Genomic DNA, 23,675 nt, shown 5'->3' on the forward strand with positions numbered 1-23,675 from the left:
AACATAACTAAATAAAACAGGGAGGCTGATTTACTGATAAGCATATATTTACCTAAAATAAGGATATTTTTTCTTTTAATACCTTGGGTGCTTGAAGTCAACGAATCCAAAGTGACTATTGAAACATCAAAAATATATATGTATATATAATTTATTATATGTCTAAGATATAAATGAGTAAATACATTTACAAATATATACATTTTATTTCTTTTCTAAGCATTCCCATGAAAAAATAAATAAATAAATAAATAAATATATAAAAATAACTATATATATATATATATATATTTTTCATGAAAGAATACTTAACTGTTTTTTCAGTTTCCACAAAAAAAGTGACAGATTTGTATTCAGAAATAATTTCTAATTTAGAAAACTATAAATTCAATACACTCTACCAAAAAATAAAAATGAATAATACTTTTTTCTTATAATACCTTGGACGGCAAGGTTTAATGTTTGAGGTTAACAAATCCAGTCCAACACAACTACTGTAAAGTAAATTGACGATAGCTCCATCGTATGCTGTGCAATATTCCATACTCTGCAATTCATCAACTAGTTTCAGCAGGATAAAAAAGCCATGTCCAGAAAACAGCTGGCGAGAGAGAGAGAGAGAGTGAGAGAGCTTGAAGAAACAGAGATTGACAAGGAAAGGTTCATGCTTGTAAGCTGAATTGCTGTAATTGGAACGAAGTCGAGCGAGAGACAGAAAGAGAGAGAAAGAGAGAGAGAGAGACATATTTGCTGTTTACACGATTTGATTGACGCTTAGGATAACACACTCTCCATCGGCAGCCAGCACCTTCAGTTTACTGTTAGACAACACAGCGTCCCGACCGCACGTCAAACAACCTCCGTTAACTCGCATCGACCGCGCAGACAGCCGCTGATGGATAGCTCCAAATTAAAGACTCCCACTGATCAACTTAACTGAGCTGCCAATCAATCCATCAATCGGTCTAATCCTAGCACAGCGGCCCACACTCACGTTTGGCCTCCAGATCAGTCAGGTCCCATCCAGCAGATATTGATTAGAACGAGACATGATCTGTGGCCATCCTGCGCCCGAGGGGTCACTCACCAAAGAACAACAGGAACGTGAACAGCACTACATGATCGGAGAGATATGCTTATCATCACGGCGACGGATGACTTCCTGCTACGGAATTAAGAGAAAAAGCGGTTGCTGTTGTCTTGTAAATGATTTTGGAGGTAATGCGACTCGTCTGCTTTAGATGCGGGTTAACATGATGCCAAAATTACTGTACATAAAGCAAAAGAGATGGCAGTAAGTGTGTGTGTGTGTGTGTGTGTGTGTGTGTGTGACTGTCCTTGGCAAAAACTTTATACCCTGTCAAGCCGTTTATTTGAATGAGCAGCTCCATAAATAATGTTCCTGAGCTGTAGGACTTAAAGGATAAATGCCTGCTAAAAGAGTGCAAATTAATTGCTAAGATTACATACTGTCCTGTCTGAAAAAAAGATAATTGATTGTATATTTTTATACTCTTTGGCGTCCAGCTGTGCTATAGAGACAGAAAAATAAACTATGTCGCACGTATGATTTATTTTTAATATTTTTAATGTCAAACTGGGATGCCTTTTTATGAATTATTGTGATTTCTTTCCTTTTTTTACTTTCAGTAATAATGTTATTTATTTTAGCATGCAAGGCCACTAATCAGTGTTTTTTTTTGGTTCCGGTCAACATAAAATACAAAACTTGAGCCTCTTTACGTTTCCAAAACACATTTCTGGTCTTATTCTGAACCTCATTGTATCAGGAACGCAAAAGACAAGAAAAAATGACATTATTACTTGTTTCCACGAGAAAAGAAATAAAGAAATCGCATTAATTCACAAAAAGGCATCCCAGTTGTTTGACAATAAAAAATAATAATCAGAAATTAAATGTTTCTTGTGATGAAAAACCACAAGAATAAATTACATTTTGAAACCTTTTTAAACTACTATAAAATCAAAATACCCTACAAAAATATTCATAAAAAATACAATGTTGTTTCCGTGACTCTGACAATCAGAATCAGAAGAGTTTTATAATATAATATAATATAATAAGTATGTTTGCACACGCAAACAATTTGACTTGACTTTTTTATTTTGGAGCCAGGATGTGCCAAATACCTCTATATATTATATATTAATATATAAGTATTCTTAGTGCTAAACGTTCCTTGTGTCGTAAACATCTTAAACAAGTAAGCTTCAGTTCTTAACAACAAAATTGAATTAGTTGCATTTAATTGCATTTTCCTCTTGATTCACTAGAGAGGCCAAACCCGATGTACTTGTGAATCTTCTAATTATAGGCAGGATGCGAAAGAAACTCCAATGAGTCACTGAAAACTTTTTTCATTCTGAATGTGATAAAGAGCGAAGAACGCAAGCAAGCCGGTGTTTGCGCTGGTGGATGGCGAAGGGGAAACGCTACTTTAAATTAGGTGACGTGAGGACAGCAACCAGTCCGGGCATTGTGACTGGAGGTAGAGGCAATCTGCCAAAAATAAACACACAAATGGACAGAGAAGCGAAGAGCCAAGCTGTCCTCGCACAACAGCCAGCTATTACAGATCCAATGACCTAAGAGCAGTTATTTCCATCATATGAGGCACACCAGTGCTTCCATATCCATTAAAACAAGAGCACTTAATTCAGACCAATTAAACATGACAGACCAGAGCCAGCAGAGGAAAAAAGGAAAGAGACGGTAAGAGAGAGAGAGAGAGAGAGAGAGTGAGTGAAAGGTCAATACTTTCATTTAGTCATCCGGGTGAGCTGTCAGTGATGTGTTTAATGCTGACCAATAAAAGCAGCTCAATACAGTCTGCCATATGCATCACCTGCACTTCTGGGGCAAGAGTTAAACATTTATAACACCGGCTGACCGTGCTTAAGCACACACAACATTAAATAGTTCGCCACCATCTTGGAAAATGAGCCCGCGTAATGATTTCTATTCATACACTAATGGAAAGTGCTCTTGAAGTGTAGCTTTTAGGGCACCATGACGCACAGTTTATCGAGAAAGAAAATCAAAAGAACGGAGCGTATAGACCAACTAATTAACTTTCAGCTTCTAGCAGCCCTGCCAACATTGTGGACCCGGTTTTATCAGAGCTAGATCAATGCGGGTCGATGCAAGCTGGATCTTTCCGCGAGATCTAATTTACTAACAATACTAAATATATGAAGGAGCAGAGAAAAATGATGAGCATGGTCAGAACGCTAGCTTAGTACATACTACATCGTATCTACATTGAATACTATATTTTGCTAATAGACAAGGAATTTATTTCATGTCAAGCTGCACTGTGGGATACAGTTTTCCACGTAGCACGCTTTGGTTGTACACTGCTCATTTTTCTTAATGTAGTACATCATCTGGGTAGTTCACGCATGCTAATTAAAGTATAGTATTCTGGGTATTTCATGCATGCTTTCAGTATGCTAATCTGAGACACATAAAACACACCTATAAAGCAGATGTCGTTTTAACCCAAACTGCCTCTAATCAAACACGCATATTCTCAAATACGCCATAGAAATGCTATATGTTTCGGATTATGAGATGATGACGTGTAATGATGTTAATTACTGACCTCAAGAGCTGTGGAACGACTGGCAAGAAGTTTCTCGATTTCACGTGCAGCTTTTGCCACCAGCTGTGTAGCGTTGTTTTGTTTCACATTATAGTGGTTTCGAAACTGCAGGAAAATCTGAGAGAAAAAGATAAGAACGACACGAAAGACAGCACAGCATTAATTAAAAATGTACCTGTAAAAAACGTTGCCTAATGTAAAAAAAAATGTTGCATGTTGCAAATGTTGCAAAGCAATGCATAAATAAATAAACACCCAAATGATTAAATGGCTCATTCAAACTTTTACTAGCAACTGTAATTTATCCAAAAGAGTAAAAGCTAGTTTCAGACTTTGCTAAAGCAAACAGGCAATTATTTAGTGGTTAGAAGGTTGCCATAAATAACGAGGATGTGCTGAGAATACTGGAATGGAATAACAAATAAAAAAACATAAGTGTAATACGTTATGTTAACATCAAGGCCAAAACAAGAATTACCGCTTTCTGTTTTTCCTCTAACTTCAATATTGTTGTAAGAAGTCCATCAATGAAAAAGTTGGAGGGATATATTTGGTGCTTTTGTGATTTTTAGACACTCGTATAGTTTTGAATGGGGAAAAATTCTCACAAAGTCAATGCGTCACTGCAGCTGCTGGCTGCTATAGAAGTCAACATGCTCTTAGCACTGCCCAAGCCTGAGAAATAAGCTTTTTTAAAGCTGTTTGAGCAAAATAAACAATGCTTATTATACCGATGTCAAGATAATTCTAGAGAATTAGATGTTTCCCCATTTAAAGAGATAAGAGCTCCACTTGGACGCCTGAGAGGTTTTTCAAAGATGGCCGCCGAGTGACACGTCTTGCCTTAAAGTGATTAATAAAACATCCAGTATAGGTTTGAGGATGTTTTCCAGCAGGCACACATTGAATTTTGGTTAAATTTTGGATGCGACATTACGTGACCAAAATTCAACGTATATTTAATGTCAATGCTATTTTGACGCCCATAAGCTGATGTTGATAATTTGTTGTTTTCAGCTTCCAAGTCGACGTCAAATACAGACATCAACAAGATTTTTACAACATCTGTCGGACGTTATATAGACATCTGGGGCCTGGTGGGTTTTATCCGATCATTTGTGATTTTCATGTGTCAATTTATTTAGCGGTGTGAATGAGGCATTAAAACACACTGTAAAAGATTGTGATTGGATCACCGTGTGCACCTGGTACTAAAAAATATATACAGTCTCTGGTTCGGAGAAAACACTGGACCTCATGACCCCCATAAGATGACCACATGTACCATTAAAGATCTCCGCCAAGCTTAACAGCTAGCAGCGGTCTTTGTGAGCCGATCAAATTCTCTCACTTTCTCTCACAGTAAACAGTCTTTGGCCTTGGACACAAATGCTTTCAGGACGGCGCACCGCGTGACCCGCAGTACAAGGTTTTGTCGAAAACTGGGGGACAGAGACGCTGATGCAGTTTTGCTCCTTTTGAAGTTGTACCAGTTCATGCGAAATGAAAATTCTGTAATCATTTATTCACCTTCATGTCACGACTTTCCTTCATCCGTGAAAAGAGAACTCTACGACTACTGCACTAGCAAGTCCCATTCATTAAATCTGCACAGGGAAATAGGTTTTTATGGACAACTTCTAAAACTGAGGCAGGATCTACTATAAGCTCGAATTTTGTTAATTAGCGGTAGGCTATATGCTTTTGTTGAAGCCATCGGCCTGCATTATTTCAACTCAGGCTTTCATCATATTTCCAGAACTAAAGCTACCGTAGCACGCTATAGCCGGGATATATATACTAATTATCAAGCTAATGTGACTCACTTTTGCATTCGATTTTGTGGAAGTATATATAATATTCATAGCTGCACAAAATTGGTTTAGACTGCTAAAAATCAAACGTGTGGTCTTACTTTTTGGAGCTCTTGTATGCCCGTCTCAGCATCAATCAACTGCACTAACTCCTCCTGCATCTGCATGGCCCATTTCCGGGTCCTGTAAACACAAAGAACCAATTAAATTTAGTTATTAATTACGATCTAACTTGAAATACAAATTCAAACAAGTGAGTCAGTAATGAAACAAAGAACAAATGCACAAATTACAAACATGGGTACATACAGCAGAACAAAGGTACAAATTAAATAGTAGCATTCAGATGTACAAATTTAACTATTAACTCTATATTCCAACTAGAATATTTTTAAGCTGTGTTTTTTGTTTTGTTGGCATGAATTATTTTTTTGTTAACAGGCTGCTGTCACTTTAAGAATGAATGCATAGATCCAATATAATAATGCACATTTAATTTCTTTCTGTTTGTATTTACTTCACTTAAGACATGTGCACATCATTTTGTGTGCATTTGTAAGCTCAAGCTCAAAAAAAATACAGTGGCAGTAGACACTAATAATATGTTATTACAATGTAAATAATTACAATTTTGAGAATGAATCGCGAATTTATTTGTGGACTGCTTTGCACCATGTGGCTGTTGGTCCTCTTACCATCATAAAAAAATAAACTTTTATCAAATTCTAAATGTATTTTATAACCAAGAAAGCATGCAAAGAGTGCTCTTTTTATAATCACTAAAACTCACAAAATCGCTAAATATCATCTTAATTCACAGCTTTCACATTACCTTAGGATCACAATACAAAAACTGATGTTCTTCATTTGCATTGTTTTCTTGTTGTCAAGCGCAAAATATGCCTTTATCTTAAATCAAAGCATATTTACTAGAGAAGCAAAATGTCTCAGAAAACAAGACTTTATGTCTTTATTTTGCATCCCAAAATAACTGCGTCTTGATTTAATGTCATTTGTACTGGAAAACAGTTAAAATTGTTGCAGTGCATGCGACATTTAATATCATGACTTTCTGAATTTAAGACACTCTGTTCTGATTTGAGACCTTTATAATGTTTTACTTTGTAAAAAGGACTAATTAAGATTTTTTTAAAAACACAGTTAGAGCAATTAGATTTTATTAAAGCACAAAAGTCATATATTAACAGCATTTGTAGTACTTTTAAAGGTGCTTTTTGTCAGTTTTGTAGCATTCTGTTTAGATTATATGGCATATGGATTTGGAACATCATGATGGGGAGTAAATGATAACATGTGGATGTCATTTTTAATTTGTTATGGCATGAAGATACATATAAAATCAATGATTCTACATTTCGTAACCCCGCCTACAGTCTCAGATTAGCCCAGCACTGCTGACCAGCCACCTGCTGTTTTAAATACTCAACTGTTGAGCAGACAACATGCATTGCGCCTCCATCTAAGGGCACTATATGAGCCCGTTAAAGCACAGCAGAATGAGCGTGGAGCAGAGGGAGAGAGAGAGAGAGAGGCGTAAAGGGTGGGATATGGGCGTCCTGCAAGTGAATCCGTAGCGAGGTCCTTATCCTGTCACCACCCCTATGAATCTTTTCAGTGTGACTCAAAGCCACGGCTGCAGACCCGGTTAAATGTATGCAAGATGTCCCGCAGCATAAAACACAGACCACCACACACAAAACAAGGCTGCTGAAAATTCCCTTTTGCTGGAAGGTAATGAATTTGGCTGGTTTTAGTGAGAACATTTAAAAAAATGTAATCTGAGAAGAAGAAGAACCACGTGAGGAAAGGTATTATATTTAGCCATGAGGGCCATCCACTCAGCTTAAGGCAAGACTGGTATGAGCGTACTGATGCCATGTGAATGTATCAAACAATAGCACTGCATGGATATGTGTCTCTCACATTCTGTTAAACTCACACACTGGTTAACGTTATATAGGGTGACCATAAGGTACATTTTTCCCCAGATTCATCCCGACCAGGATTTCTATGTCGCCTAAAATATAAAACTTGCATGCAGACCGATTGGTGACATCTGTTCCTTATGTTTTCAAAAAGCTCTTGAGGTGCTTTGAATTAAAACAATACAGAAATCCTGGAAAATGACGCGTCCGGAAAAAATGCCACGTTACTTTATATAGACCAACACTCACATGTTACTGAATGTGTGCTTGTTGTTAACGGCAAAATAAAGCACCATCTTCTATATGCTTAGGATTAAGTTTTGTATGAATAATAAATATTAACATAAACGTAATCTAAAGCATATTATATGACAGAAAGACCTTATGTAAAGTGAATATAGTCTACGTTGCATATAAAGAGATAATACAGATCGCACTTACTCTTTCAGCTTTTACAGGTGCCAGTTTGGTGATTAAATTTGAGAATATGATTTTGGAGTGTCAGGAGAATAAGAGACTATGATGGTGTGGTGCCATTGAATTTGGGTTTCCTGAACTTCTAACGTTAAGCCTTTTGATTAAGTTTTTGATTAACCAAGATTCATTTTAAGCTCGAGTCCCTTCACATTGAGCTCCCTTTCAGTCAGGTCCCGGAATCCGATTTTTACACAGATCTTGCATAGTGCCATCACCATGCCAACCATTGCAATTCTGATATGTACATATAACATTATCCCTTTATAATCACCAAAAATCTGTCACTCATATTACTTCTGTCATTAGATCTGCCACACTGCAAAAAACTCCCAATGCGTCCACAAACAAGCTTTAGCGAGCATGTGAGCAAGTATATCGCTTCTGCAGATCTACACAGGTGGAGCTGGGAATGGTGGAGGGTTTCTGAAAGCAGGCTGCAAACTGCTACAGTGTATTTGAATGTTTAGAAGCCAGCTCATTGGCTGTTCGTGTGGAAGAAACCAATCAGCTTTGCTGTGTAGACGACAATGTGACTACTAGCAGACCCGTAATCAAGCACTCTACATTAAACAATGGATCTCTTATATCATGTCAACGCATTATTAAAACTAAGTAAATAATAAGTGATACATAAAAATTGAAATTTTCAGCTATAAACTCTAAAGGAAAAACAAGTAGTTTGATAATATGTGGTACATGATTGAAAAGTGACTCTATATAGCTAACAACTTCTATAAACCATAACAGACGTTAAACGTTCTTCTGTCTAGAGAAAAAAAATAATAATGATAATTTATGCCCAAAAAAATATCTCAAACCCAAACAAGCCTTATGCCTCGCTCTGAATCCCTTCTGGTGAGATGAATCATCTAAACTAATCATTGTTATGGATCACGATTGCCAGAATGTAGCTCATTCGATGTATGAAGACAGGAAAAGGCTGCCAGCCCCTTTTAGTTTTAGCTGATGAAATTCGATTGAAACTGTTTTCATGAGATTACAACAGCAGTGTGATCATAACCAACACAGTAGCCATAAAAACAGAGCACATGCATGCTAAGTATAGTGCTACGGCTTGGGGGAAAATGGATGTGGTGAAAAAAAAAAAAAAAAAAAAAAAAAGAGGGACGGAAACTTGGAGCAGTGAATGGAAAATTGAGATAAGATCCCGTTCGGTCCCTCCCCCCTCCAAGTCCTCTGGAAAGGGAAGCTGGGGGCAGGGGCGACCCATCGAGCTGTAAAACATTACGTACTGTAAATAGTTTATGAAACGCCTCAAGTCATTTAAGACTTCAGACTTCATTTCCTTGTGAAATTGCATACACACAGCGAGTACGATATATATTAATAAATTACATTGGAAACAAGCTCAAACAATCGGTTTCTGTGAACTCTACTCAGTAGGAAAGAAAGAGAAAGAGAAAATGCTTTTCTCAACTGGCCCACACTACAGTACATGCCGATGAAGAAACATTTCTAATTATTATCAATCTAAAAACAAGCATTCTGCATTGTATTGTTGTATTAACACGGGGATACTTTTTGAATGGTATACATACTTATAGCTTAGACGATGGAAATACAGCTAACATACAAGCTTTAGACTGTACCACACAAAACACAAGCTGTCTCTCTTGCCCTCTTTCTCTATTTTAACTATACTCCCCGAGGAAGTGAGCGCCGTTTCTATGTTCAGAGCCACACTAGACCCACATGTCTTCAATACTTTGGAAATGTACGACTTTACATTACTGTTACTTCGATATTTAGAGTACCAAGCGGTAACAACTCGTTGTAAAATTAGTTTTTACAGTTCTGACCTTTGCAGGACGCTGCAACTGTAAACTGTGAACCAACATAGAGTCTGTAAAAATAGCAAAGACAGGAAAGAATGAACATGCTCCATTTTACACCACAATGTCATTGCTTGACCAGCTGTCTGGAACCCGGAGTTGTTTAAATCGGAGCCAAATGGCCTCTTAATGGACCCCTCAATCATCAAAGGTCTCCGCAAATTAAGGTCACAGATCAACAGGTGCTGTTGGTTCAAGCACAGAACAAACATTGTCAGGTGGGACGAAAATACTGGGATATTTAGTGACAAAAGCTACAGCAAAATGCACTTTGGGAACCTCAACACACAACAAACACGACATCTATCCAATGAGGCGACGTCTGTGCAGCACACACTTTTATGGTCCCGCTCTGCAACATGGTCTGCTCTTCCTAAACACTTTCACGTTACTGATTTATATAGTTACAGATAACCATGGAATTTTTCATTTGTTATCATTCATCTGTTATGAATATTTATACATGTATGCATTTATCAGTGCTGTCAAATGATTGATTGTGATAGTGATCAATTTCTTTTATATTGTTTACCATGTATAATTTTAAAAAAGTAAACAAATGTTTGGTTAAATTAAATAATACATTAATAAATCGCTTCGCAAATTAAGAAATAAACTGACAGTGAAAACAGTTAACTTAATTGAACTATACGATGAGATTTGTTAACTCAATTGGCATTAAAGAAAAATGAATTCTTAAAGGGATAGTTCACCAAAAGAAAAACACTGTCATTAATTACTCACCCTCATGTTGTTCCAAACATGCGTGACCTTCGTTCCTTGTTGGAACACAAATAAAAATTATTCAGATCCTGCACAGACAGCAACGCAACTAAAATATTCAAGGCTCAAAAAAGTAGTAGACAAAAACATTCTTGCAGCTTTAAATTAAGGTTGAACCACTGATGCCAAAGACCTTTTTAATAATGTCCTAATAATTATTACCATATAACATTTTCATATAACAAGCAATACTACTATATAACGATACTCTGCATTTCAAACATGCAAGTTATAATCTTTTGTTTTGATTTTGTTGCTTTAAGAGTAGAAACACCTGCAGATATGTGAATATTCGCCTCCGCTACAATGCAAACCAGTAGTATAAGTTGCTACGATCTCGAAACGGTCCATACCAAACAAACACGTTTCTATACAGTCTGCAAACCTATAAACAGATGCTCCATCAGAAACACAGCTGACAACAAGCAACAGGTGTGTACAGAATGCCAGTCACTAAACCTGAGCTCAATTTATACAACTGCTGCTCAGCTTTAAGCCTTCGGAGCTGAAACTGTGCTCTTCCACTACTATTCCACAGCCAAGGGTGCAAAAATGCAACAAAAAGTCAAGAGTGACCTTTATTTGACCAGCTTCAACCTCCGCTTTTTCGTCCACGCTCTCGGTCAGACGTCATTCAAACAACTAATAAATACTGGCAGAAACTAAGTACAGCGCAGAAGCACAGGAAGGGACTTAATTATGCCTTTGGGGAAAATCTAGTAGCAAACCTGACACAAGAAAGCAGAAATAAACAAGCCACCTTCTTCTGCTGTTTCTGTCTCACTTCATCTGTTTAGAGCTTTTTTTTGGCTCCATCTCTGCCTCTCTCACTCTCCTGTCTCTCAGCATCTAGCTCTTTCTGAGGGTGAAATTTGTAAATGGAAAAAAACTAAGCGGATGACTACATAGTGCTCTATTATTGTTTGACGAGATCGCACAGAGGACAGTGATTTTTTTAGTTATTAAAACAGCAATATCATATTCAGTACATTTTAACAAGCGTGGCTTATTTTTAATTGATCTAATTGTTTTATTAGCTATCCATTTATCAAAATGACTGACGATATAATTAATTGAAAAATTATTTTGGAATTTAATGGATGGGAATATCAAATTATTACTGATATAAGTCACTTATTATTGATTCTGTGATCAAACTATGGTTGCTAAAAGATAAATTAAACATGAAATAACTGACTAATCTCATGATTTCTTAATTCAAGAAATTTTAAATATAAAAATTATAAAATGTATTTATTTTTGCTGAACTTTCCACAGATCCCATGGGATTTCCTGGACGGTGGACAACCCTAGTTTGGAAACACCTGGTCTACTGCATCGTTGCGCTCATGAAGCTGCAGTTCATTCTTCGAATACTCCCTCCTTTTTGTCTCTGTCAGTGGCAAGGATTCTTGAACAGAAAAGGTTTGACTCAATCACAGTAAGATACAAGAGCTGTAAATCATGTTCTATCTCTGCATCTGCTTGAGAAATGCGTGAAAGAGAGAGAGAGAGAGAGAGAGAGAGAGAGAGAGAGAGAGAGAGAGAGAGAGAGAGAGAGAGAGTCAGTCAGGTAAACCCCCTGAAAAATTGCAGTGACAATGAGAATCATTTTGCATTTTCACAATTTTCCGAAATTTAATTAACGCTGCATATGAATATTTCATATTAACTCATTCGTTTCCAGCAACTGAGCAGGTCTATTATAAGACCATAACTGAGGTAACCCAGTGTGCTGCATTTGCATGCTCTGTTAACCGGCGATGACACCCAAGATAAAAGAACACCAGACAATGTTCAATGGGGCCGTCGCTGTGACCCACCTGCAACCCAAATTCTGTGTGCCCGCTATATTCAGCACAATACCGTCAGCACTACTTCGTTCCCACTGTGCCAAGGTGGGAGGGGCTGGAGCCAGACAAAGTCACAGTGACATTGTGAACGACCAGGGATGTTCTCCTAATACAGACTGTTGTATTATTAGAAACTGTTGAAATGGAGCCAGCCCGCATAGCCGCGCTTTCAGCCACTCATTTCATGCACACAAAGAGATATAGTGCCAAGAAAAAGGATGTGAAGCCATCGGAATCCGTTGGTTTCCTACATTAATTGGTCGTAAAATGTCTTCTGATTTGTGAAGTCACAAGTTTTGGCTTCATCAAACAACACACACACAAAAAAGAAAAAAAAAAATTTATAAAAAAAAAAGCCTCCCGCTTTTTGAACAGGCTGATTAGAGTATATTCAGTGCCTTGCGAAAGTAATCATACCCCTAATTTATTTATTTATTTTTTTTTTTTAACAACTTGTTGTGTTGCTGCCTTATGTTAAAACACTGTACATTTTTCCAAATCAATCTACACTCCATGCACCATATTGACAAAGCACATAGTACATTGCATAAGTATTCATGCCCATAATTAAATATTTATATAAAGCACCTTTATAGTCATAAATTGTTTTGGTTTGACGAGACAAGCTTTGCTCATCGGCATTTGACAATTATCTGTGATTCTTCTCTTCATCTCCTCACCTCTCAAGCTCTGTCAGGTTGGATGGGGGCAGATGCACATGTTCAGGTTTCTCAAGAAATGTTTGATTGGGTTCAAGCCCAGCTCATGGCTCACTGTCCTTTTGAAAAGTGGAAGATTGGAAGCCCAGATCAGTGGACTGTTGCAGTGATGTCTGTTCTTCTGTAAATATTTTATATCTCCACATATGATCATGGAGCTCAAGTAGCTCAACTAGGGTGGCACTCAGGTTCTTGGTCACCACTCTAACCTTAGTCCATCAATTGTTTGGCCAGAAGACCAGCTCTAGGAAGAGTCTGAGTTGTTTCAAACCTCTCAAATAAACAGTAACAGAGTTTCTGTGACCCTTCAATGAAGCCAATTTTTTTCTGAACTCTTCCACAGATGTGTGGCTTGATGCAAACCAGTTTCTGAGTTCTACAGACATTTTATTAAGACGTGTGTGCCAGTCAAATGAATTTGCCACAGGTTAACTTCACTCAAGTGTAGTAACATCTATAAGTAATAGGAATCCTCCTGAGCAAAAATGGAACTGTCCCATGGGTATGACTTTTTTTTTTTTTTTTTTTTTTTATAAATTTGCAAATATGTTAAAAACTTGCTGTACAGTTACATTGTGTATGTAGTGTTGATTGATGTGGGGAAAAGTATTTTAAATCAGTTTAAAATAAGGCAGCAGCATAAAACATTTTTGTTTTTTTTTTTTAATGAAGCGGTATGAATACTTTTACAAGGCACTGGATATGTCGCTTCCGAAGGGCAGTATAAAGCAGTTCAGACATTCTTGGAATATAGGTTAAGGAACAAAACTAGGGTGAGAATGTGATCAATTTTGGATGAACTACAGTATATCTTCAAAGAAATAGAAGTATAATATAATCAGCCAAAAATGAAAAGTCTATCATTATTTTTAAAACACAGATGAAGATATTATTAGACTGGATATCTACTCTTATAATGTCTTTTTGTAGCTTAAAAAATTTGGTAGAATTGATTTTCATGGGAAGACAGAAATCACTTTGGCTTTATAAAGGAAATAATTTGTGTTTCAAAGACTCCCGTGGTTAAAACTAAACTGAGGGTGAGCAATTAATGCCAGAATGTATGTAAACTACTATGAATTAAACTACAATACACACACACACACACACACACACACACACACACACACATACATACTTATTATTTTGGGTGTAGCCCAATATTTTTTGTCTACGCCTGTCTTGTTGAGCTTGTAAAATATGCATTTCTTCCCTTGGGACCGAGCTTTCCTTAGGTGCTGATATTGAAATTTCTGATTAAAACTGATTTATGTCGGAATCGATTGCAAAATATGAAGCCGAAATCTAAATATGCTCTTTGTGCATCCTGCGAGAGTGGGCCGAGAGTGTGTATGTGCGTGTGTGTGTGAGTCCATCAAGCAGAGTGTAGGGTTTCTTTACACATTAGTAATCTCCTCTGGCAAGCATGGCTGTCTCCACAAATACATCTCTCCTCCTTTCTGTCCCTCTTTTTCTCCTTCCTTCACTCATGGTCAGGACATCTGTCTGTCTCACTATAGCGCACGTCTTAGAAACAGACATCAAGATGCACATGTATGTTAAGCCCAGGGTATCTCAAGTTCACCGATGCAAGTTAACATATCGTATTCTAACCTCAACTAAACTTAACCTCCACCCTAAACAGTAGCTATGGCAACATACACTGACATGCACATTTAGTCCTCATTCAATAACACCTTATATCAGCCAGACAGCCCAAAAAATGCTTTTGGGAATTCCTTGTGATCATTTCAGATCATCTTTTTCATTTGCTTTCATTCCTTGTGCTATTCACATCCTAAATATACTTGTTTTATCCAGTATTTGAAGTAAAACTGAGGTTATACAAATGGTAGTCATTCAAAAATAATAATAATTGCAATGTCAGTTGAAGATCATTATGCCGTCATCTTTGGGTCCCAGTTAAAAAGATGTATGAAAAATTGAGCCACCTGAGCAATAAATGTCATGTGACTGATAACTCTAACTCTATACAGACATAGATTGATAACCTAAAGACAATGCTTTTAGACAAAAATGATTTTTACGATCAGTAAGTTCAAGTTCCTTTCAGCTGCAACAACTGAGATTTACTTTTTAGTCTGAGACTAGGCTTAAGCCCGATCTGCAAAACCAAGGAAATCAATACACGATCTTATTGTCTGTTTTTAAAGCCACAAGCTTTCACGGATAGCGCGAAGTAACCGCTGAGTAGCTCTTGCTTCTGAGATACGTGACCACAGATAAGTTTCCACACACACACACATCAGAAGCAGCACACTGTCTATAAATGCACATGAGATGTTACCTGTAGTTCTGCACTGTATAGTAACATTAAGGGTGGAGAGCAGATGTGCTTCTTCTACAGATGTTGGCTTGCATTCGAGCAGCTGTAAGCAATTCACAAAGTTTCCAGTTAACCTCTTGGGGAATCCTGTTTGGGAAGATTGGGGGGAAATTCCTAACGTGGCCTAATGTCTCAGTCTCAACTTTCATCCATTAGCATTACATTTTTGTATTTGTTTTATATTTGTAGTTCTCTCTTTAAAACATCAAGCCTTATTTAATGGATTCAAAATGTCGTGGTACTCTTAAAAATCATCTAAAACTATATTGTCACACTCACTTGACCATGCACGAATACAAAATTAGACTGAGCATATTATATGTGGGCATGGGAAAGGGAAGACTTCTGCTGTGTGGGTTTACTTTAGCTGTACTCTGGGGACAACTTTGCCTAAACCTGTCTAAATCGGTCCAAAACTCCCTCGTCTGAGGGATGTCTCACTTTGAATTTTATTTTCAAATTAAAGACTCAACATAATAAGGTAACACTTTACAATAAGGTGTAATTTGTTAACATCAGTTCATGTATTAACTAACATGAACAAATGACAAACAATACATTACAGTATTTATTCATCTTTGTTAATGTTAATTCTTAAAAATACCATCATTCATTGTTAGTTGATGTTAGCTAACTAATGTTGACAAACGCAACTTGTTAACTAATGAACTAGTGTTAAATATAAAATAAAATTTTATTAAATTAAAATGTAAAAATAATACTTGTAACAAGACTTTTTACTCGCAGTCAAAATTCTTGATAATTTGATTGATAATAATAAATCAAAATAAATAAATGTGATTTTGGAGTTTCATTAAATTCATAAATCATGAAATCAATCATTTGAAAATATTTTATTTATTTATAGCAACAAATAAATCAATAAATACATTTAAATCATATTTATACAACAATAATTTAATACATATACACACACACATATATATATATATATATATATATATATATATATATATATATATATATATATATATATATATATATATATATATATATATATATAAAATTTTGGCTAAAAACAACAAGTCAACTAGATGGAACAGAACAACTGAGGTTTTTCACTGACACTGAGATATAAATGTATTTGTATGGAAAAAGTATAAACTCCTATGCAATTTGCACAAGAATATTAATTGGAAAAACACAGGGGGACATTCTGGTCCTCTGCCATTCACCCTGAATTTGACTGAGCTTTAGCTTTGCCCGAGTGTTTGAGTGACAAAAATAGCTCCCAGCTGTTTTCAAAAGGCTCAGCAAATACCTACAAAAAGGCTTCCTGCTGAACTAAGGTGTTAAAAAACTGGCCGTAAACACACAAGCACAGCACAAACGCATAATGTACTAGCAAAAACCTTTCGTTTTGGAAAGATCTAAAACTCCGGAGTCATAGGTCAATGTTAAACCCACGCCACAAAGACTGCGAGCCGGCTGATTTCCAAAGGGCAAATAATGCTCATTCTGCACTCTGAGACGGGAGGAATAAGACTAGAAACAGGAAAGGCCCATGTATCGAACTGCTTGAGCATGAAATTTGATTATGCTTGAAGTCAAAGTGCAACATGGCAAAGACACTGACGCAAATGTTGTAGAAGTGTGATTCGAAGACGAAGAGAGGCTTACCGATCCAGTGCTGTCATCCCAGAAACCTGAAACATGAGGCTCCAGATCCAAGAGAAAATATGACAAGAAACCATCACTCAAGCTGAAAAAAGAATCTCAACGTCCTGATCCAAAGTCAAGATGGTAAAAAGTCTAATTATTCTTGGTCAAATACTTAATGTTAAAAAAATAAATAGATGTTCAGGAACTTTTAGAAGTAATGCATCTCGTTGAAAATATTCTACAATTATGCGCTTCATTTTTTCAAGTCAAACTAAATTTGGTTTGCAAAAGATAAATGGTTTTGTACAGTGCAAAACATCCTCTTCCCAATATGAACCGAGGCATTCATAACTTTTATTTGCCTTTTGACCATTTCCACTCTCCAGTGTTTAAACAGTATGATTTTATTATTATTTTTACAGAAATAATTTTTACCCATGCAATTACTTAAACAGATATTATTTGCATAATGCATTATTTTAATAAAAAATACAGTAAATACATTTATGTTATAATACAATTATTATTATTATTTTGACCTTTATACTCAAAGAATCCTGAAAAAAAAGATCTCTTGGTTTCTACAAAAATGTTAAGCAGCACAATGTTTTTTTTTTTTTTTTACATCGATAATAAATCATGTTTCTTGAGCATCAGATCTGCGTATATAATCATTTCTATAGGATCATGTGACACTGAAGACTGGAGTAATGATGCTGAAAAAATCAGCTTTGCCATTAGAAGAATAAATTACATTGAAAACACATACAATTTTTTAGTTGTAATACTATTTTACAATATTTTGGATCAAATAAATGCAACCTCTGTGAGCATAAAAGACTTCTTTCATTAAAACATCTCACCAACTCCAAACTTTTGAAGGGTAGTGTAAACGATGACACTTTCTTTTTTTTTTTTTGCCTGAAAATATTAAGCAAAATCACTTCAGTTCAAAATAAGCCAGGCAAACGGTTTACTTTATGTACGAGTTCACAGCTAAGAGTCTGTTTGTTATCACGAAAGCCACGAAAGCTAAATGAAAAGATGATGACAGGTCCCAAACCGTTAAAGAAGCGAAGATGACAATTCATAGCATCTAAATAATGGCAAAAGCGCACAGAGGCGCTACCCGCTTTGTGCTTCTCTCGGGAAGCTTTCGAGGGGGAAACGGGTGACATCAGCCTCAGATCTGAGGACATTAATCATTTGCCTCACAGCGCAGCAAAAGCCACGAGACACTAAGAAGGGACGGGGGAAACTGGGGAGGAGAGTGCAGTCACGGAGCATCTGAAGCAGACAGGCTTTGGCATTAGGAGGTTAGAGTTTGGGCACAAACATGCAGTCACACAGATCTGGAGGAAAAAGGGGCTCAGAATGACAAGAAAGAAGGGGAGAGGAAGAGCAGTAAAGATAAAAAAAACATTTTACTTATGTAATGTGACATTTCTCTGTGATACGGGATGTAAGGAAGAAGGAATGAAAGTTGGAACATCCGTTGGGTTTTGATTGTTGCGTTAAAAAAAATGGATGTTTAATACCAGAATGCAGCAGTTTTTGCGATGTCAGGTAAAGAGGAAAGCTATTTCAGAAACAAAACATTATTGAATGCGTAAAAAATACCATCTATATACGCACATTTGGTCTATTTAGAACCTACGAATGGTTCCTAATGAGAGCAGGTAAAGAGACCGGATTGTGATTATATGTGTCAGCTTCAGCTCGTTGGATCAGGTACAAGCTCACAACACAGATCAGACACAGGCCTGAGGACATCAGACTGCGATTAGCATATTACCAGATTCTGTCTCAACCCCAAACAATCCCAAGCAAGGAGTGCGATCCGATTGCTCGCGTTTGACAGGCGATTGCTTCTATGCCTCGGGCTGTCCTTGTGTCCAATCTGTCGTAGAGAGGGGCTATCTCGGGTTTGAAACATGCTTAAACCCTGCAACCGTAGTTTAATGGCAGCCAACGAGGGCTACGGGACGAAGCTCACGGCAACTATGATGTACTCGCAAGACAGGTATCTGAAGGTAAGCCTCGTTGCATAATCTCATGCCGATTACGTGTTAAAAAAAAGATAAGGTTTCACATGCTGGAGTTTGAAATAATGCGGACAGGTGATGGGCTCTGCTCAACTAAAAATAACTCGCAGGGCACAGGTGGCACATCAGGTTTTGATGACCACTTGTCTGGCGCTAGCAGCGCCGCTGGTGTTACGAAACCACGAAACACGTTGGGAATACGTTTGTTAGAAGAACGCACACTTTACAGTTTAAAGGTAGTGAAAATAATATACAAAGATTTAAAGGGACATCTCGGAAATTCTGGCAACTCTCATGTCTTTTTAGACTTGCATGACTTTTTTTATTCTGCAAGACTTTTAAAAATATTTAGTCTGTAGCAGTTTTGGACACACACACACACACACACACACACACACACACACACACACACACACACACACATACACGCGCATGGAACATGCTAAAAAAAAAGTAGGTCAAGATTTTTGGAAAAATGCTTCATACTGCCCGTATCTCCATAAAATGTAACTGTAAACGTGTAATATGCACTACTTTTACGGAATTTCTGGATGATCTGTGCGCTCTATTTTAACACTTGACATGTTCGGTCACAATTCAGTGCCACTGCATGGTAAAGAAATTCTCCAAAACGTCTTTCTGAACTATCCCTTTAACTGAACGCGACGCGACGGCCATCAAAGACGCCCGCGAAGCAGCCGTGTCCAAAACAGCGAACACTGAACGTTCCCGTGTGAACGCATCCAGTAGGCGCAACTCGTGGCTTCGAGAGTGCCGGTCTATTTTGCGTTCTTGGAATACAAAAACTTAAAAAGTCTTTATAGCCGACTAAAATGTTGACGGTAAGAAGCGCAACAACTCACAACAGTAATAGCAAGTTTTGTGCCGCCTACTTACAGATGGGAGTCTGGGAACTGTATAGCGCTTCCAGAGCTGAAAACAGACAGAAGTAGAAGAACAGCAACGGGGAGTCTGAGCGCATCCATTATTCTTCTGACTGACATCCAACAGACGTATTTCTCCCGCTTTAAATCCACTGGAAGTGACCCGTCTAAAGCAGCCGAGCTGCCGCCATGAGCGCCGCTACTTCCACAAACAAACCTCGGACGCGCTTTGGTCCCTCCGGCTACTTCTGCCGTTGCCCTGTTGAATTAGTTCAGATGTTTCTCCAGAGATGTGGAGACTGGCAGGGGGAGTCCGGCGCGGGGCGTTGCCGTGTCCCTCCGGTTTGGCAGCACGTTAAGAGTCCGTTTTAGACTGTGCGCGCTGTGGCGGATCAGTTTCCACGCGCCCCCACCCATCTGCGCGCGATCTTCAACGCGCGTGTCGCTCCATACAAGGAGCTCGCGCCGCACGGTAGATGCAGCACGCGCTGCGAGGCATCGTGAGCTCACAGCTTTGAATTTTGAGTTTGGTCAGACAGGTAGAAGCGAATATTTCTCAAGGTATAGTTCACTTTAAATACCGTTTTTAAAGGGGATGCATTTTTATATTGCGGTTAAAGTGAAATAATTGAACATCAGCATAGAAACCTGAGAAAAGTGCTTATTTTAGAAAAAAAAGTTCTTACTGCATTTTTTGCATTTGAAATCTTCACATACAGTTTTAGTAAAAAAAAAAAAATTAATTAAAAATAATATATATATATATATATATATATATATATATATATATATATATATATATATATATATATATATATATATATAATTGCCTCAAAAATAAAGATACTCTCCACTGAAAACAAGATGACATTTTGTGATAATGATATTTTAAAAATGAAAAAATTAAAAAATCAAATGAAATGCTAATTTTGCATGTATATTGTATAGCCCCAGGCTCATTTACTGCTGACAGATGGACAGAGAGTCAGTGAGACAAACACACACTACAAACAATGTACAATTATTGGAACATTATGAAAAATAGATGAGTGTCTGACTAAAAGGTTTCAGAAATAAAAGCCCTATAATAATATTTAATTATATAATAAAATATATAAATAACTTTTTTGTGTGCTTGCGTTTTGAGAACATCTGTGAAGACCATAAAACTCAGAACGAAGATTATGTTAACATAGTAAACTTTGTCAAAACATGGCTACATGGATGGTCAGGCAGATAGATAGATAGATAGATAGATAGATAGATAGATAGATAGATAGATAGATAGATAGATAGATAGATAGATAGATAGATAGACACAGACAGACAGACAGATAGATAGATAGACAGACAGACAGATAGATAGATAGATAGATAGATAGACAGACAGACAGATAGATAGATAGATAGATAGATAGATAGATAGATAGATAGATAGATAGATAGATAGATAGATAGACAGACAGACAGACAGATACAGATAGATAGATACAGACAGACAGATAGATAGATAGATAGATAGATAGATAGACAGACAGACAGACAGACAGACAGATAGATAGACAGACAGACAGACAGACAGATAGATAGATAGATAGATAGATAGAAATGAGCAAATCCCAATTCTTAAAAGGGTGCATATTATCAAATGGCAAAGAGGAAAGAAATCTTGCATGACAATATAAATAGATTTTTAATAAATTTTTTGCAGGTGAGATGGCTCCCTAAGGTTATGATTTGTATGTTATGAAAAGATGTGCAGTGTTCGCTGTCTGGATGGAGCTCACCGGAGCGCTGCATTTACTGAGCAAATAAGCAGCTAACTCTGATCTCAGCAAATATGAGGATTTACACTGGGGCGTATTTGAAGAACCTAGTGGTTGTGTGTGTGTGGAGATGTGAAGCGCTGGATCTACTGTAAACCAAAGGAGGAGATATGAAGTATCACATATTACAAATCACACACACACACACACACACACACACACACACACACACACATATATATATATACAGTATATCTACTTTAAGAACATCTAACAGATATTTATTCTATATTATGACCCTTCAGCAGATACGACTTTTAATTAAATGAATGCATCTGTATCAACTATATCACCATTTATTGATTGATTTATTGTAAAGTGTCTCGCAGTCACCTTCTGCTGTGTTTTTGTCTCCTCGACATGTTACGCACAGGTCACAGCAGTACATGAAGACAGAAACTCATTCTCATAAAAGCATCCGCACGGATCCAGCAGCACCCTCATAACCTCATTTTAAGTGGATTACAGGGCTTTAGTTAGATTAGGTGGTATTAGTAAGAAGGAAGCAGCATCCAACACAAACACAACCAATACAGAAGAGAGACATTGAGAACAGCATGAAGAACCACTGCTTGCACTTTTTGTGAAGAGTTTGTCATCGAAAAAGGACGTGCTTTGGCCGGTTATCTCTAAATAGATACAGCTCAGTTTGTTTAACCTCTTTTTGTTTAACAAAAATGTTCAATAGGTCATTGAGCACTGACTAATGTTAAAGTTTGATGGTGAGATTAACATTAGATCAATAAATTCGTATTGTTTAAGGTAACTAATGCATTTAACGTTAACTAACATAACTTTATTAAAAGGAAAAATGTAAAAATAAAACGCTCAAAACCACAATTACAGGTATATGATTAAATAAACTATAAATTGTGATTAAACAAACAAAAAATATATATATTGAATTTAGGCTTTAGTGCATAGCGTCATAATGTATCGTGTGAAATACAGCCGCTCGTTTAAAGTCCAAAACTATAATTGTATGTGACGCAGCATGAAAAGAATAAAGACTGAAAATATTAAAAGCAATCAAAACGTAAAGGGAGGGGGGTAGGCCATCGATTAAAAAAAAAATAAAAATAAAATAAATGCCTATAATAATGTCTCTAATAATAAAAAAAACCTCTCGAATAGTTATGGATAGCCACGTTGCAATCAATCGATCGTTTTAAACAAAGTAAAAGTGCCTGTTGTTTTCTGTGAAATACGAAGAGCATTTTGTGACTTTAGCTTAAAACAAGGTCAAATATCTGCCAGTGAAAACTTGAAAACTTAAAAATTAAAGGAACAGTTCACCCAAAAGTGAAACATTTAGTCACCCTCAAGTAGCTCCAAACCTTTATGAATTTCGTGGTCCTGCCAAACACATTCGGAAGGTATTTAGAAAAAACCAGGCTGTTTCAGTCCCCATTGACTCCCATAGCATTTTTTTTTCCTACTGTGGAAGTCCATGGCGACCAAGGACAGCCTGATACAAACTCTTTTCAAAATATCTTCCTTTGTGTTCGGCAGAACAAAGAAATTCATACAGATTTGGAACTTCATTTGGATGCTTTTAAGACTATAAGTTAAGCCATTTTGTTTCTCAAGTACATGTGGATGGAAAAAACAAATATTGACGATATTTGTACAAAAAAATGTAGATTAATGGTTTGTTTGCAGTTCAGCAGCCAATAAGGTACAGCTATATGCAATAACTGCGTCTGTCAGGGTGTCTATCACAGTACAGTGAGAAGACAGCAGGCTTTTTTTTTTTATATGCATATATGGGTTATCAGGAGTTCATGGTCCACCCTCCAGGATGTGAGCTACAGAGCGGGCAGGTAGGGCAAACGGCGCACACGCTATCCACAGATCAACCCATGCCGGTCGTCTCCTA

General features: G+C 37.0%; 1 protein-coding gene across 2 annotated transcripts in view; it reads right to left on the minus strand.

The window, feature by feature from the left end:
• Nucleotides 1–20,397, minus strand: part of cacna2d1a (calcium channel, voltage-dependent, alpha 2/delta subunit 1a) — a 62,354-nt gene extending 41,957 nt beyond the window's left edge. For both annotated transcript variants that reach the window (XM_043238014.1, XM_043238013.1), the window contains exons 1-3: nucleotides 19,984–20,397; nucleotides 5,542–5,623; nucleotides 3,627–3,743 (exon numbers count right to left, since the gene is read on the minus strand). In XM_043238014.1, coding sequence (XP_043093949.1) covers nucleotides 3,627–3,743; nucleotides 5,542–5,623; nucleotides 19,984–20,090 — 306 coding nt within the window. In that variant the 5' untranslated portion in view covers nucleotides 20,091–20,397. The remainder of the gene's footprint in view (nucleotides 1–3,626; nucleotides 3,744–5,541; nucleotides 5,624–19,983) is intronic.
• Between the last annotated feature and the right edge of the window lie 3,278 nt (nucleotides 20,398–23,675).

The sequence above is a fragment of the Puntigrus tetrazona genome, chromosome 4 (genome assembly GCF_018831695.1).
Source record: "Puntigrus tetrazona isolate hp1 chromosome 4, ASM1883169v1, whole genome shotgun sequence".
NCBI classification, from domain to species: Eukaryota; Metazoa; Chordata; class Actinopteri; order Cypriniformes; family Cyprinidae; genus Puntigrus; species Puntigrus tetrazona.